The sequence below is a fragment of the Colletotrichum higginsianum genome (genome assembly GCF_001672515.1).
Source record: "Colletotrichum higginsianum IMI 349063 chromosome 7 map unlocalized unitig_7, whole genome shotgun sequence".
Classification (NCBI taxonomy): Eukaryota; Fungi; Ascomycota; class Sordariomycetes; order Glomerellales; family Glomerellaceae; genus Colletotrichum; species Colletotrichum higginsianum.
In genome coordinates this window covers 2,200,289-2,214,531 of record NW_017263917.1, presented here as the reverse complement: position 1 = coordinate 2,214,531, position 14,243 = coordinate 2,200,289, and the positions used below count along the sequence as shown (strand labels likewise).

At 55.9% G+C, this 14,243-nt stretch overlaps 5 protein-coding genes across 5 annotated transcripts; 3 read left to right on the top strand and 2 right to left on the bottom strand.

Annotated features, from left to right (window-relative positions):
* Window positions 1-561: 561 nt before the first annotated feature.
* Window positions 562-1,291, top strand: CH63R_10361 (Actin-related protein 2/3 complex subunit 5; the record flags this gene model as incomplete). Its single annotated transcript, XM_018305335.1, has 2 exons — window positions 562-816; window positions 938-1,291. The coding sequence occupies 2 exons, from the start codon at window positions 562-564 to the stop codon at window positions 1,289-1,291; spliced, it is 609 nt and encodes a 202-aa protein (XP_018154759.1).
* Window positions 1,292-1,531: 240 nt separating this feature from the next.
* Window positions 1,532-2,723, bottom strand: CH63R_10360 (Methyltransferase; the record flags this gene model as incomplete). The annotated part of the gene is made up of 2 exons (XM_018305334.1): window positions 1,532-2,353; window positions 2,430-2,723. The coding sequence occupies 2 exons, from the start codon at window positions 2,721-2,723 to the stop codon at window positions 1,532-1,534; spliced, it is 1,116 nt and encodes a 371-aa protein (XP_018154758.1).
* A 1,758-nt stretch (window positions 2,724-4,481) lies between these two features.
* CH63R_10359 (Ap-2 complex subunit alpha) lies at window positions 4,482-7,550 on the top strand (the record flags this gene model as incomplete). Its single annotated transcript, XM_018305333.1, has 5 exons — window positions 4,482-4,568; window positions 4,632-4,921; window positions 4,977-5,311; window positions 5,367-7,324; window positions 7,392-7,550. The coding sequence occupies 5 exons, from the start codon at window positions 4,482-4,484 to the stop codon at window positions 7,548-7,550; spliced, it is 2,829 nt and encodes a 942-aa protein (XP_018154757.1).
* A 623-nt stretch (window positions 7,551-8,173) lies between these two features.
* Window positions 8,174-10,918, bottom strand: CH63R_10358 (Transcription factor RfeG; the record flags this gene model as incomplete). Its single annotated transcript, XM_018305332.1, has 4 exons — window positions 8,174-8,678; window positions 8,731-8,891; window positions 9,072-9,894; window positions 9,951-10,918. The coding sequence occupies 4 exons, from the start codon at window positions 10,916-10,918 to the stop codon at window positions 8,174-8,176; spliced, it is 2,457 nt and encodes an 818-aa protein (XP_018154756.1).
* Window positions 10,919-11,289: 371 nt separating this feature from the next.
* CH63R_10357 (uncharacterized protein) lies at window positions 11,290-13,111 on the top strand (the record flags this gene model as incomplete). Its single annotated transcript, XM_018305331.1, has 2 exons — window positions 11,290-11,676; window positions 11,726-13,111. 2 exons carry the CDS (start codon window positions 11,290-11,292, stop codon window positions 13,109-13,111), a joined length of 1,773 nt encoding a protein of 590 aa, XP_018154755.1.
* Between the last annotated feature and the right edge of the window lie 1,132 nt (window positions 13,112-14,243).

Genomic DNA, 14,243 nt, shown 5'->3' with positions numbered 1-14,243 from the left:
GAGTATACGCCACAATATCTACTCTCCTAAGTTGCAAAGTCTCACATACACACTCTCACACACACACACACACACATTCTCTCTCTCTCTCTCTCTCTATGTGTGTGTGTGTGTGTGTGTCTCAATAAAGCAGATGACGGTAGTGATGTGAGACATCGTCGACCAAAATGTCAATGACAAAGTGATGTGGAAGCTGCTGATGCATTGGCTCAATGAACGTGAGTGAGCCCCAGTCTGCAGCGGGTTCGCACTGAGGAATAGAAGCCGCACGGACCAGCGTCGTCAACCAAGCACGCACCGCCTCCTCGAACCCCACATCCTCCACAACGGGCCAACTCCCCACCATTGCCTGCCTTACCTCACCTCCCTCCGACCTTACCTGACGCAAGGCAAGAGAGTTCCTTGGAGTTACGCTACGCTCACGACGAACCCCGTGCCATTGGACTGCAAACCGACCACCCACGAATCTGTACCCCGTTCATCCTACACGAGACAATACACACTTCGGTCCGATTAGCAATTCCGCCGGCCCTCAACAAATTACAGACCACTGCCGACACGATGTCCATTATCCAGCAGCACACGTCCGCCTCGCTCAGCGACGCCTGGCGGACCATCAACATCGACGCTCTGCAGGAGGATTCGGCGTGCAACTTTGACACGTCGACGCTGCACCCGCCGCAGCCCGAGATCGGCGAGGACGAAGTGCGACAGCTCGCCGGCCAGGTGCGGCAGCTCCTCCGTGGCGGAGATGCCGAGGGTGCGCTGAGGGGATGCTTGGAGTTTCCCGTCTACAACGGCCCCGATGCCGCCAAGGTGCGTTGACTCCTCGTGTGGATCTAGCCTTCTCATTTCTTTCCAGGCCAGCACCGAGTTATGCTGGCGGCGACAGGCGGGAATCCAACAAAGAGTGAGCTAACGTGTGCGCTGGCGACAGGACGCCCACCTTCAGACCATCACCGAGGTCCTTCAGTCCATCAAGGCTTCGGAGATGACGCCCCTCCTCAAGTCTATTTACGGCTCGGCCGGCGGCCCCGAGCTGCTCGACGTCCTCATGAAGTACATCTACAAGGGCATGGCGGGATCCGCGGCCAGCTCCGGCGGTCTGAGGTCGCCGCCGCCGCAGCAGGCCGCCCCCGGCGGGTTCAGCCAAATCGGCGGACGGCCGGGAGGCACGAACGAGAACGTCGGCAGCGCCATGAGCGTGCTGCTGAGCTGGCATGAGAAGGTCGTCGACGTGGCCGGCCTGGGAACCATTGGCCGTGTCATGACCGACTGGAGAAGGGTTTAAGGTTGGGGTTTTGCGGAAAGTAAGGAGAGGGGATGGGTGGCTGATAATGAAGTTCATGACGAGCGTGGGCATGCTCAGTGTAGGCAGATACATAGCTTGTCCTTCTACGATTTCCAACGTAGACTTATTTGGCGTGCCGACAATGGAAAGCCATAGATTTCTTTTTGTTCAAGTCTGTTCCTTTTTGTTTTACAGATTGTGAAAGGGGAAGGGTATTGTTACAAAGTGCCACAGCGTCATCTAGTTGGACTCGAGAATGTCCTTGAGGTTCACGTCTCCGGATCCTCTAGGTAACGGCTTGGGCTGGTCGCCGCCCTCGTGCCAGCCGATCATGTAGATGATGCGGAAGGTCGCGGGAATGCTCCCGTCCTCGTTGCCGTGGAGCTCCCTGTAGATGCCCTCGTTCGCCAGGAGCACGTCCCTCCTGATGGCGCCCATCTCCCTGCCGAGGATGGCGTTGCCCTCGCCCATGGCCTGCAGGTCCTGCATGAGGGCAAAGGTGTCCGGGTAGTCGACGACGATGTCGTCGATGTCGACGGTCAGCATCTTAAAGCCGGCTCGCTGCATCAGGCCGCCGACGTCGCGGACGTCAGCCAGCGGGGAGACGTGGGGGGACATGCCGCCGCGGCGCTCCTGCTCGGCAAGCTGCAGTGACGTGCGCAGCTCGAACAGGCTGTCGCCGCCGAGCATGGCGCCGATGAAGGGGCTATCTGGCTTCAGGACGTTGTTGATCTGGGTCAGGACACCCGGGAGGTCGTTGATCCAGTGCATACTCAGGGAGCTCAGTACGAGGTCGAAGGTGGCCGGGGGGAAGGGGATGTGCTCCTCGTCGACGAGGACCTGGCGGGTGACGTTAATGTCGGCGTTGAAGGGGAGGTCGGCGTCGCGGTGGAGGAGGGCGTGGGAGGACTCGGCGGCGACGAGCTCGTCGATGCGGGTCGAGAGGGGCGGGGTGATGGGCATCGCGGGGTCTTGGTCGGGATTCTCGCGGGTGAGGGCGCGGGCGATGTTGCACGAGTTTGCGCCGAGGTCGAGGACGCGGGGGAAGTTGCGCTTGATGTCCTGTCGATCGGGGGAAAGGTCACGCCAACGTTAGCGAACCTGGGTGAGCAGGCAAGGTTTCCGTGCGCTTCCTTACAAGTAGCCTCTCGCAGAGGCGGTTCGCGATCTCGTCCTTGAGGTAATCTGCCTGGCGGCTGGCCTCGGGGTTGGAGGCGGCGCGCTCCTTTTGCAGCCATTTTGTGCGGCGGTTGAAGACCTGAAAGGCCTGGGCGCCGCCGCCGCCGGAGGCGAAGGCGTAGGAGCGGCGGGGTACGCTGACAGGTCCGAGGCCGAAGCCGGAGCCGAGGCCGGCGACGGGGAGGAGGAAGGGGCGGGAGCAGCCCGGCGCAGACGGCGCGGCGAGGCACAGGCGTTTGGCGGCGCGGTTCATTGCTGGCATTACATGTCTGGACCGGGCGGAGACGGACATGGGGAAGGTCGGACCTCAATCGGGGAATGTTGTGGGAGGGAGAGGGAGAGGGCGGGAGGGGGGCGGATGTTCGTTTGTTCCAAGGTTTTCTTATTTTCGGACTGACAGCTGGGGGGGAAGCCAAGCAAAGCTTCAATGGGATTTGGGAATTGATGATGCAGCACATCCGCACAGCTCCAGTTGATGAGGTACGTACCGCCATCTATAGCGGGCCGACGGGGTTCAAAGCACGGACCCGGCCATTGTGCGAGTTCAGGAACACCCCGGTCAAACCAAGTCCAAGTCCAAGCCCAGGTCACGATGGTGACTCAGCAATCAGGATTGGGGAGCATCTTCACTCTTTCACTGCTCATTGCTCTCCCCCAAGGACAACATTGTGGTCGGAAGTCCCTTGTGACGTTGGACTTGCAGCGGCTGACTGGACTGTGTCAAGCGTGCATTGGTGCATTGTGATTTACTGGGGAAGCTGACGGCGGTTTGACAGGCCCGTTCCAACTGCTTCGACTGCTTCGACTGCACCGACTGCACCGACTGCACCGACTGCACCGACTGCACCGACTGCACCGACTGCACCGACTGCACCGACTGCACCGACTGCACCGACTGCACCGACTGCACCGACTGTACTACACCCTCGCACTCTGTCCCCCCCCGCCGTCCGTAAGCCAATTGTGCGCCGCGCCATCTCCACACATTGGCTGCATTCCCAAGCCTTCCGGGCCTTAGCCAGAGCCTGAGCCTCCACTGTCTTCTCTAAAGTGTCGTCTTCTCTCTGTGTCCCTTTCTCTCTCTCGACCCCCTTTCCTTGGAGTTTTGATTCCCTTCTCGTCCACTTTCCTTCGCCGCTCCCCTCTGGTGCAACATCGCGAATCGACAAACTCCCCTATTTCCGCGACGAACTCTATCTACTGCCACGCTGTTACTCGCGTGCGCGACAAAAAAAAAATCACGGCACTGCATTCCGTCAATATTCGCCGCTGCTCCCCCCGAGACGCATTGTCAAGTCGCACCTGCAGCGGGACTTGCCGGTCAGTTTCGAGTTCGAGTCGCCGAGTCCACCGTTCACCGTCCACCGTCCACTGTCCTCCGAACCCGACCATTGGACCGCCCTTCTCCCCCAAGAACTCCACGCAGCAGCTGGGGCAACCGAACAGCACATCCAACCAAGAACTCTCGCGCGCATGGAGTAATCGCCCGACGCTCGCCTAGCGCATTCAATATTGTACAACATACAAACATACAACACTCGAACCATTTTCGCGTTTCCGAGCATTGAACCGAGACCGCATCGCACCGCTTCCACGAAACACACCTCTGGCGTGAACCCACCGACGCCCGCCAATCCGACGAATCCGTCTGCCCCGTTCCGCGACGTGGAGGGGGGAGATTTGTTGGAAAGAGAAAGAGAGACAAGGTATCGTTAGGAAAGCTACCTGTCGGGTTCGACCATCGCCGCAGAAATGTCGTCCGCGGCGTCTGGATTCCTGGGCCGCTCGAGCAGCAACAACTCGAATATGCGAGGACTGGTGCAGTTCATCGCCGACTTGAGAAACGCGAGAGCTAGGGAGTTGGAGGAGAAGAGAATCAACAAGGAGTTGGCCAACATCCGGTGAGCAGGACACCCTTCGCCCGACCGCGCCGATCCGTGGCGTTTCGCGATGATGTACTGACCGAGGTTCTTGCGTGCAGGCAAAAGTTCAAGGGTGAGGATCGACTGCGATGGTCCGACGGTACGATGCAGCGGTGCTAACCCCCTTTCCAGACGGAAACCTCAGCGGCTATCACAAGAAGAAATATGTGTGCAAGGTACGGGAGCTCCGCTGCTGCCCACGGGCTGGGGTAATGAAATGAAACTGACGGTCCTCGAAGCTCCTATATATCTACATCCTCGGATGGGACGTCGATTTCGGCCACCTCGAAGCCGTCAACCTCATCTCGGCGAATAAGTATTCGGAGAAGCAGATTGGCTACCTCGCCATGACCCTCTTCCTCCACGAGAAGCACGAGCTGCTCCACCTCGTCGTCAACAGCATACGGAAGGACCTGCTGGACCACAACGAGCTGTTCAACTGCCTAGCTCTCCACGCGATCGCCAATGTCGGTGGCAGGGAAATGGGAGAGGCCCTGAGCGGAGAAGTTCACCGGCTTCTCATCTCGCCGTATGTCCAACTCGACTTTGGGTCCCTTAGTGTAAGCTAACAAGGGGGCTTGCAGGACATCCAAGGCGTTCGTGAAGAAGAAGGCGTCGCTCACCCTCCTTCGTCTGTACCGCAAGAACCCCGATATCGTTCAACCACAATGGGCCGAGCGCATCATCTCGTTGATGGACGACGTGGATGTCGGCGTCGCTCTGTCTGTTACATCCCTCGTCATGGCCCTTGCTCAGGACAATCTGAACGCGTACAAGGGGGCGTACGCCAAGGCCACCGCAAGGATGAAGAGGATAGTCATTGATGGAGAGTACACTCCGGACTACCTTTACTACAAGGTCCCGTGCCCTTGGCTCCAGGTCAAGCTTCTGCGCCTGCTGCAGTACTTCCCTCCTTCGGGTGAGTCAATGAGTGGTGTGCCCTGATGTCGGTTGATAGCAGCTGACTGTTCCAGATGACACCCATGTCCGCGATATGATCCGTGAGTCTCTGCAGAAGATCCTTAATCTCGCGATGGAGCAGACCAAGAACGTCCAGCAGAACAACGCACAGAACGCTGTTCTCTTCGAAGCCATCAACCTCATCATTCACCTCGACAACGAGAATGCCTTGCTGAAACAAATCTCATCTCGGTTGGGCCGTTTCTTGACTTCTAGGGAAACCAATGTTCGGTACCTGGGATTGGAGGCTATGACGCATCTCGCAGCTCGGATCGACACTCTGGAGCCGATCAAGCAGCACCAGGATGTTATTCTGGGATCTCTCAAGGACAGAGATATTAGCGTGCGGAGAAAGGGTCTTGACCTTCTTTACAGCATGTGCGACTCGTCAAATGCCCAAGTCATCGTGGGCGAGCTACTTCACTACCTCCAGAATGCCGACTTTGCCATCCGAGAGGAGATGGTGCTCAAGATTGCCATTCTGACCGAAAGGTACGCTACTGATGTGCAGTGGTACGTGGACATCTCGCTGCGTCTTATCGCCATGGCCGGTGACCACGTTAGCGATGAGGTCTGGCAGCGTGTCATCCAAATCGTGACAAACAACGAGGAACTGCAGGTCTACGCCGCGCAGCACTCATTGCAGTACGTCAAGTCGGACCACTGCCACGAGACGCTGGTCAAGATCGGAGCGTACATTCTGGGCGAGTTCGGTCACCTCATTGCCGACCAGCCCAAGTGCAGTCCCATCGAGCAGTTCCTGGCCCTCCAGAGCAAGGTTGCCGCTTGTTCATCAAGTACAAGGGCCATGATCCTTTCTTGCTACGTCAAATTTGTCAACCTTTTCCCCGAAATCAAGCCCCAGCTCCTGAAGGCCTTCCAGGTCTTTAGCCACACGCTCGATTCGGAGCTTCAGCAGAGGGCATGCGAGTACTTGACGTTAGCAACGATGCCGACAGACGACCTCCTGCGAACCGTATGCGATGAGATGCCTCCGTTCTCGGAACGCCAGTCTGCGCTGCTTGCCAGAGTGCACCAGAAGCATGCCAACACTAGCGATAAGAGAACATGGATTGTCGGTGGCAAGGATGCCAACGCCGATGTGGCAGAGCTGAAGATAGCCAAGGAGGGCGGTCTCAGGCGAACATTCAGCACAAATGGCAATCCTCCCGCTGCCAATGGAGGCTCGAACGGCACGAATGGCCACGGCAACGGCGTCAACGATTTGGCTGGTCTGGACATGAACAACATTGGACCCGCCGAGCCCAAGACGAAGGCGCCGAATCTCGCCAGTGCCGCTCACTTGTCCCCCAACTGGGAGGCTGGATACAACAAGTTGCTACTCAAGGCTGAAGGCGTGTTGTACGAGGACGGTCAGATCCAGGTTGGTGTGCGGTCAGAGTACAGAGGCCAAATGGCATGCTTGATTCTCTACTTCAAGAACAAGACGCCGACAGCACTAGGCTCGTTTACTACGACGCTGGATCTGGACGAAAACGAAAAGGGCAAGCTCACGTGGGACGTGAAGAACCTGCCAGACAGCACAATTTACCAGGCTGGGCAGTCCCAGCAGGTTGTCATGTTTGAGTGTAAGAGGGTGTTTGACAAGAGCCCAACAATACGCATCAGCTATCTTGCTGGCGCCCTCCAGGCTGTCACCCTTAAGCTACCTATCACCGCCCACAAGTTCATGGACCCTGCAGACCTCTCTGCAGAGGACTTCTTCAGGCGATGGAAGCAAATTGGCGGTGCCCCTCGCGAGGCTCAGCATATCTTTGGGCTGTCCCCTGGCAAGTCGGATAGGGAGATGAACGAATTCTTTGTCCGGCAGACGGTTGAGGGTTTCAGATGGCGTGTCCTTGATGGCGTGGACCCGAACGCAAAGAACTTTGTTGGAGCAAGCGTCCTCCACACCTCTGAGGCTGGCAAATTTGGTTGTTTGATGCGTCTGGAGCCAAACTACGGGACAAAGGTAAGCTTGTCACCTTCAGAATGTTCATCAACCCCACGTTCGTTTGCCAATAACTAACTGTTCTTAGATGATCCGTCTCACCATCCGTGCCACGGACGAGAGCGTCCCTGCCGTCCTCCTGAAGATCATGCAGGAGCGCCTCGCAGCAGGCTACACGCCTGATAAGTTCCAAGCCCCAACCCCAGCCGACATATCGGACGCATTTAGCAATATTCTGGTTACGTAGCGCAGCAACGCTCTCTTGTTCTAATACACACACACACGCACACCTACCCAAGGTACTTTCATAATGAAATACCCAACATCTGGTTCTGTTTTCTTGTTGTTGATACTTGTGTTTTATTTTTTGATGCATGGCAAGCTGCTGGCGTGGGCGTCTGGTGGCATTGTGGTGGCAGTCATTCCCTCTAGCTCAATAGGACAGGGACGGTGAACGTCGTCTAGTGGGGGTGTAATGAAAAGCCTTATGATGGGAGGGAGTATGAACCTGGTTGTACTGTGCTCTGAGCGGTGACATGCTGCTCCAGCTTAGGTTTGTCTGCCTTGCTCTCTATCCAGCGTGATGTTTGGCTGCCTGTTGTTCTTTTCCTCTCTTGTCAAAGACACCTTGTGACAACTGTCAGCCTCGTCCTCCACACCGCTCAACAGGCGCGCTCACAGACTTCAGCCCTCTGACATGTCCTTGTCGACTTAAGGGAGGAGCAAGATAGTTGTTGTCTGTCCTTTACTGACCTAAATAATGCGGTTGAAGTATGTTAGATACACAGGTCTCAGCAGCAAATGGTTTAAACAAGGCGAAGAGGCGTAAGTCTAAATTCAGCTATAGCTGATGGACTTGTAGGCTTGTGTCTATTCATCCCTCCCTGGGTCATCATCGCCTGAAATGGTCTCTCCAAGTCCGATCAACCGACTGCCTGGAAAATAGCTCATCTGCGTGTGGATATCGGCAATTGGGATCTCGGCTTGTGTATCCGCATCTTTGCTGGTGCTGGCGGCAGCGGCGGCAGCGGCGGGTGTCTTAGCCGCCGACGCCCAGATACCCCGGACCAGTGCTACGCCGGGGTAGAGAATCGACTGTACGGACGGGGAGGGATAGCTCGCCTTTGACGTTGATGAGTAAGACGGTCGTGTCATGTACGGACGTGTGGCATCTATATCGCGCGCAAACGATGGTGAGGTCAATGAATCGGCACTGCCGGGCGCCAGGTACACTGTGTCGAGGTCGGTGCCGTTACCGATAGCAGGATCAAACGGGAGGTCTACATGATCGGCGGCAGCTCCATCGACAAGCCACGAGAATTGACCGAGAAGGCTGCTTTGGATCTCGTGGTTTGGAAGCTCGTTGTTGAAGTCACTGTGACGTTCAGTCTCTATCATGGCCAAAGTCTCTCCGCAGTGGAACTTACTTGATCAGGGACGCATCATACCTTGAGGCTTTGTCTCTAAGAAGACGGGCGGGTCTAGAAGGCCGAGCAGACATGTCGTTGTCGCCGTCGGTGCTTGGCGCTCGCTTTTGCCTCTCGGCTTCCCAGCGCACCGATTCGGCTTTGAGACCGATGACCATGGCCTGGCAGATCATGTTAGCTCAATAGGCATCACCAGGGGAGGTGAAGGGCTGCTCGCCGTCGTCAGGGGTTTCCAACCTGTTACGTAGTAACCGTGAACAACTTTTCCCGTCGTATGGTTCTAATTAGACGGATAGTCAGTAACAAAGCCGCCTGTTGAGTGAGTCTTGGTTCAGTCTCACCGTGTGAGAACATGGCCGTGCGATAGCGTCGAGTCCAAGGTATTTGCAGATGTTGGCCGCGATGACTTCGCGGCTTATGCCTTCTTTCGGGACAAAATACTCGTTTGGTCTAGCTCTTGAAACTGGGGCCATCTGTGACGGTAGATAGACTCGTGGTTGCCAACTATCATCTAGAGGTGACGTTGATCGTCGTTTCCCTGGTGTCACGCCCGTCGGCTTCTCTCTGGCCGGTGGCTGTTGCGAGCGGCTACGTGGGGGTTGTTTCGTGTCTTCGATGACGAGAGCAGGCGTTTTCTTATAATTTGACGGCTTCTTCTCGTTGTCGGTAACGGTAACGCATATACCAGTCCTACCACCGGGAGAGATGGGGCGTGTGATGAAGGAGCCTGTGTCCAAGGCCACTCTCTCGATTCCGTCGTCTTCTTGACTTCTTTCCGGGCCTTCGACCTCAGGTAGCGCAACTAACGCCAAACTCATCAGGTGATCTCCCACATGCGTTTTATAGTTCTTCAGTGATGGTAGGCTTTCCAGGCACATGGGACAGGAAACGCCCATGTCCGGGTCTAAGGGTTCCGAACTCAATCTGATCAATGCATCAACGTGATGTTCCGGTATCGACTCAGGATGCTCCTGTGCCAAGTGCTTCGCGCAATCGGACCGGGAGATGAACGTGTTTTTGCAAAGCACTGGACAACGGTATGTTCTCAGGTGGTTTTGCAACATGTGTTGCATCCACTCGTCGAGCGTCGAAAAGCTGTTCTCGGAGATTGCGCAAACCTCGGCCAAACAGTTGAATGGTTTGAGATCTCCCAGCAGATGCTTCCTACAGTTTTTGAGCTTGAATAAAACAAAAAAAGCCGCTCACGGGGCCAGACTTACTTCAATGAAGAAGCAGTCCTTACAGATATTTCCGTATAGCAATACGGGCACTCCACGCTTATGTCGGTTGCCCCCTTCAACAAAGAAGTAAACATGGATGCCGAGCGTTGTCGGGCAACTCTTGGGTCTTTTGTTTTCTGTGAGGCCATTCTTGGTGTTTGATGAATACTCTGTGAGTCTCCGAGGTCAGAGTCGTCATCGTCGCTCAAGTCGCCAGCTGAAATGATGCGTTCTACTTGCTCAGGCGTCAAGAGAGGCTTTAATTTCGGTCCGAGTTGGGATTCGTTTGTGCTTCCACGACTGCGGAAACCGGGTTGAGAAGTCTTGAGGTACTGAAAGTACTCTCGCCTGCGTGATATTGCCTTTCCCAGACGCCGTGCAAGGTAATATTTGATACCCGCAAACCTTGTGCGTACGTGCTGGATATCCTGCTGTTCGAAGCTCTCGGCGTCGGTTACTTTTGAGGCCAAGATTTCGTCGTGGGGTGCCGGGTTATGAATGGAAAAGCTGAGTCTTGAGAGACAGTCGACCAAGTCCGTGATGTCTGTTGCTATCTCTGTGCCTTCTGTCTCAGCATCCACGTCATCCGGGACTTCTTTTTCGTTATTCAAACCGTTCCATGACGGTCCGAAGGAAGCCATAATGTCTCTCGCATCTTTCAGAGACTGGGCTAAGTCATTAAGCAGTTCCAGGATCTGCGTGCGAATGTGCGATGCGTCGCGGAGCCTTGACTCCAAAGAGTCCTGGCCTCTATCGAGAGCGCCAGTGTCGCCAGACCATACCCTTAATCGAGCAAGCTGATCCCGAAACTTGTACTGGAGTCGTTTCCGAACGGAGCCATCGTCGGAATCTTCCAAGGCACCCAAAAGATTATGGAAGGACGCAATGATGTCCACGGAAAGGTCACCGATGTTTTTGGCCATCACGGCGTAGATGATGAGCAACGGAAAAAAAGAAGAGAACCGCATTGGTTATCGAAAGCTTTGTTAGTGGACCCTAATAACCAACACCAGTAGTTCTGGATGGTGATTATAGACGTCGTGTAGTATATGACACTCGCTCTGTTTCTCATTGCTCCAACTCCCAGCGCAGATTAATTGTTGAAGACCACGTGAAGCCCGTGATAAGCCGCCATCAAATACCAGACGACCCCGCACCACGCACCACGAATCGATGCTTCCCATGGCGTGCATTACAGGCTGACCAATGGGAAAGTGATTGCGACTCTCTGCTTACGAGCCAGAAGACGGAAGACCAGGATGTCAAGGCCTCCTGGACCTCACATTCTCTTGTGAATCTCGGAAAAGAACGGCAGCCAGAAGGCGCTTGGAAGAGAAACATGTCTGGACTCGAGGTGGCCGGTATCGTCCTGGGCAGCATCCCTCTCATCATCTCGGCCCTTGAGCACTACAAACAAGGCGAGTCAATCATCAAGATCTGGCGTAACCACGAACGGGAATTGAAACGCCTCATCCGAAACCTCAAGATAGAGCGTGTCCGGCTGCAGAACGTCTTGGAGAGGCTCCTCATCGGTATTGTGCCTTCAAATCACATTGAGCGCATGATTGCCGAGCCTTTTGGTCCAGCATGGCATCTGGAAGACGTCCAGAGGAAGATTCAAACCCGCCTGTGGACATCTTCCGGAGTGTTTGAAGAGATTTTAGGGGATTTGGACGCTGCGATCCAGGATATGATGCGACGCTTCGGTCTGAAGCCTGATGAAGCGGTGAGCAGGGCTCCCCAACGTTGTTACATCCGACTGACGCTTGACGCAGACGAAGGAAAAGGATGTTTCGAGCATGGCCCGGCAGCTTAAACGCGTCGGATTTGCTTTCAAGTCGTCCGATCACAGGAGCTCACTCGAGACCATGAAGGAATGCATCACAGGCCTTGAATCGATGCTGGAGCAAAACATCAAAATGGAACCGCAGCGACAACAGAGATCCCAGGGGAAATTAATACGGCTGCTTCGTGACGTGTCCGGCAGCGTGTATCGTGCCCTGCGCTCCGGTTTGTTCTGTACATGCAACCACGATCTTCACCTGAGGCTCTCGTCGCCTTGTTCTACGGCAGGACGAGATTCTGACGACGAGACGATTCTCCAGAAGCTGGAATTCGAGCTCGCGTTGACGTATGCTACGGACTTTGACAAGCGTGGACAGCCGGTGTTGTGGAAAGGAGTATGCCTCAGAACGCTCCCACCTGGAGCCACATTCAACCTGGCCTCAACGCCCAAACAGCTGGAAGTCCCTCAGGTCACAATTTCGCAACAAAAGAACTCCGGGATCACTGTAACTGGATTATATACGGCCACGGCAACGACCACCTGTATCCAGCAAGCCACGACGACGACGGCCGTCCTCGGTGCTTTTTCGTCTCTCAACCTGGGCCCTTCCGGCGTCAAGCCTGTTCAGGGAATCGACCTCTGCGCTGAGATCCGCCGAAACCAGAAGCAGGTCGCCGTCGATTGCTACGGCATGGTTTCGGACCAGACCGGAAACAAGGTCCGGATGTTTGGGGTTTACCCGCAGCCCAGCACGGAGAGGCCGGACTCTTGGTCCGTCGTGTCGCTCAAAGACGTTTTGGCGAACCCGTCCAAGTTCCCCCCGATGTCTACTCCGCACAGACTACGCCTGGCACAAGTCGTATCTTCGAGCTTGCTTCAACTACAACAGACGCCCTGGGTCCCGGACGTCCTGACAAGCCGAGACATTGTCTTCCTGCAGAAAGGCCCGGATGCGGAGGTCATGTACACGGACATATTCATTGCAAAGAGCCTCCCCGAGAGGGCCCCGAAAGCATATGCCGACAAGTCGGTAGCGAGAGGCCGCTGTCCCGCCCTGCTCTCACTTGGGATCGTGCTCCTGGAGCTCGGCCTCGGCGGCACGATCGAGTCATTCCGCACCCAGGACGAGGTTCCACCAGCTGGCTCGCCGCTTCTCCTGTCCGAGTTTCGGACGGCACAGCGGCTCTTGGAGCGGCGGCAGATTGGGAGCCAGAGGTACTCCAGCGCCGTGAAGAGGTGCTTGTGGGGAGAGTTTGATCGGCCGGTCCTCGATCTGAGCAATGACGATTTCAGGCAGGAGGTTTACGAGCAGGTCGTTGTGTTACTAGAGGACAATTTTAAGAATGCAATCGGATCTTATAGCGTCGCTAGATAAGCCTTCGGGGACACCAATACAACAAACAACAACATCACAAAAGAAAACCCACAGCGAACTCGCTAGGACGGCAAAAGGAATGACCCCCACCCGATTTGAACGGATAACCTTTCGATGACATTCCAGAACTGGAGTCGAACGCGCTACCGTTGCGCCAGAGGGCCTGCTTGCTGATTGTTGAAATGGATGACGAAAATGGCGCATAAGATGGGCTTCCGTCACCCGGGCGAATGGACAAACGCGCAAAGTGCGGGGTCGACCCCACCCAGAAGACAAAACAGCAGCAGGGCGCGTTGACCCAGTCCAGCCACAACCTTAACCCCCCACGTGGGCGCAACGACTCGGCGCCGAAAGAGTTGGATACGACGGCGAGGGACGGGATTGCACGGGCGACACGAGCAGGGAGGAGTGATGGACAGAGCTTCTTCATGGTCAGTGCTGTTCCTACCCGTGTCTCCACAGGGTTCGTTTCCCCCCGAGACCGAGAGAGATGGAAGAGAGTTCCCCGAGACTGCACAAAACCCGCCTGCCGCGTCAGACAAGTCCGCATTTTCTCTTTCCTGGGCACAAATGGTGGCCCAGCTGACCGCCCCCCCCCCCCCCCCCCCATTTGCCCTGCCGGCGGGTGATCAACGCACAATAGTTACGTACGTCCTGATGCTGATCCAGGCGCTTAGTGAGCTAGTTCGCCGTCACCTGATTGTGATGTGCCCGGTGGCCCGGCGGGTTGAGCTGCCTGGATCGGCGCTCGGTTGCCCGTCTTTGGCAGGCGACAAGAGCTTTCCCCTTGCAGGATCTCTCTCTCTCTCTCTCTCTCTCTCTCTCTCTCTCTCTCGCGCGCGCGAGGTCGGTCGGCCATCCTGGTCTGGTCACAGTGTGACGGTTTGCTGTCAATTATACTTTCAAATGATGGGCGGGACTGGCCGCCAATTGTCCGGTTCGACGAACTCGTTTCTGCTTTGGCCCGGCTTGGCCAACTTGAGACCAAACAGCGTTCTTTCACCAACCACAACTGACTCGATCTTATCTGCGTGGGGGAACTCGCCGTCGCCCGGGCGATCACTTACAGCGAGCAGACTGGATCTCATCGCCTTAGTTGCTGCCACGACATTCACTAATAACCACAATTGAC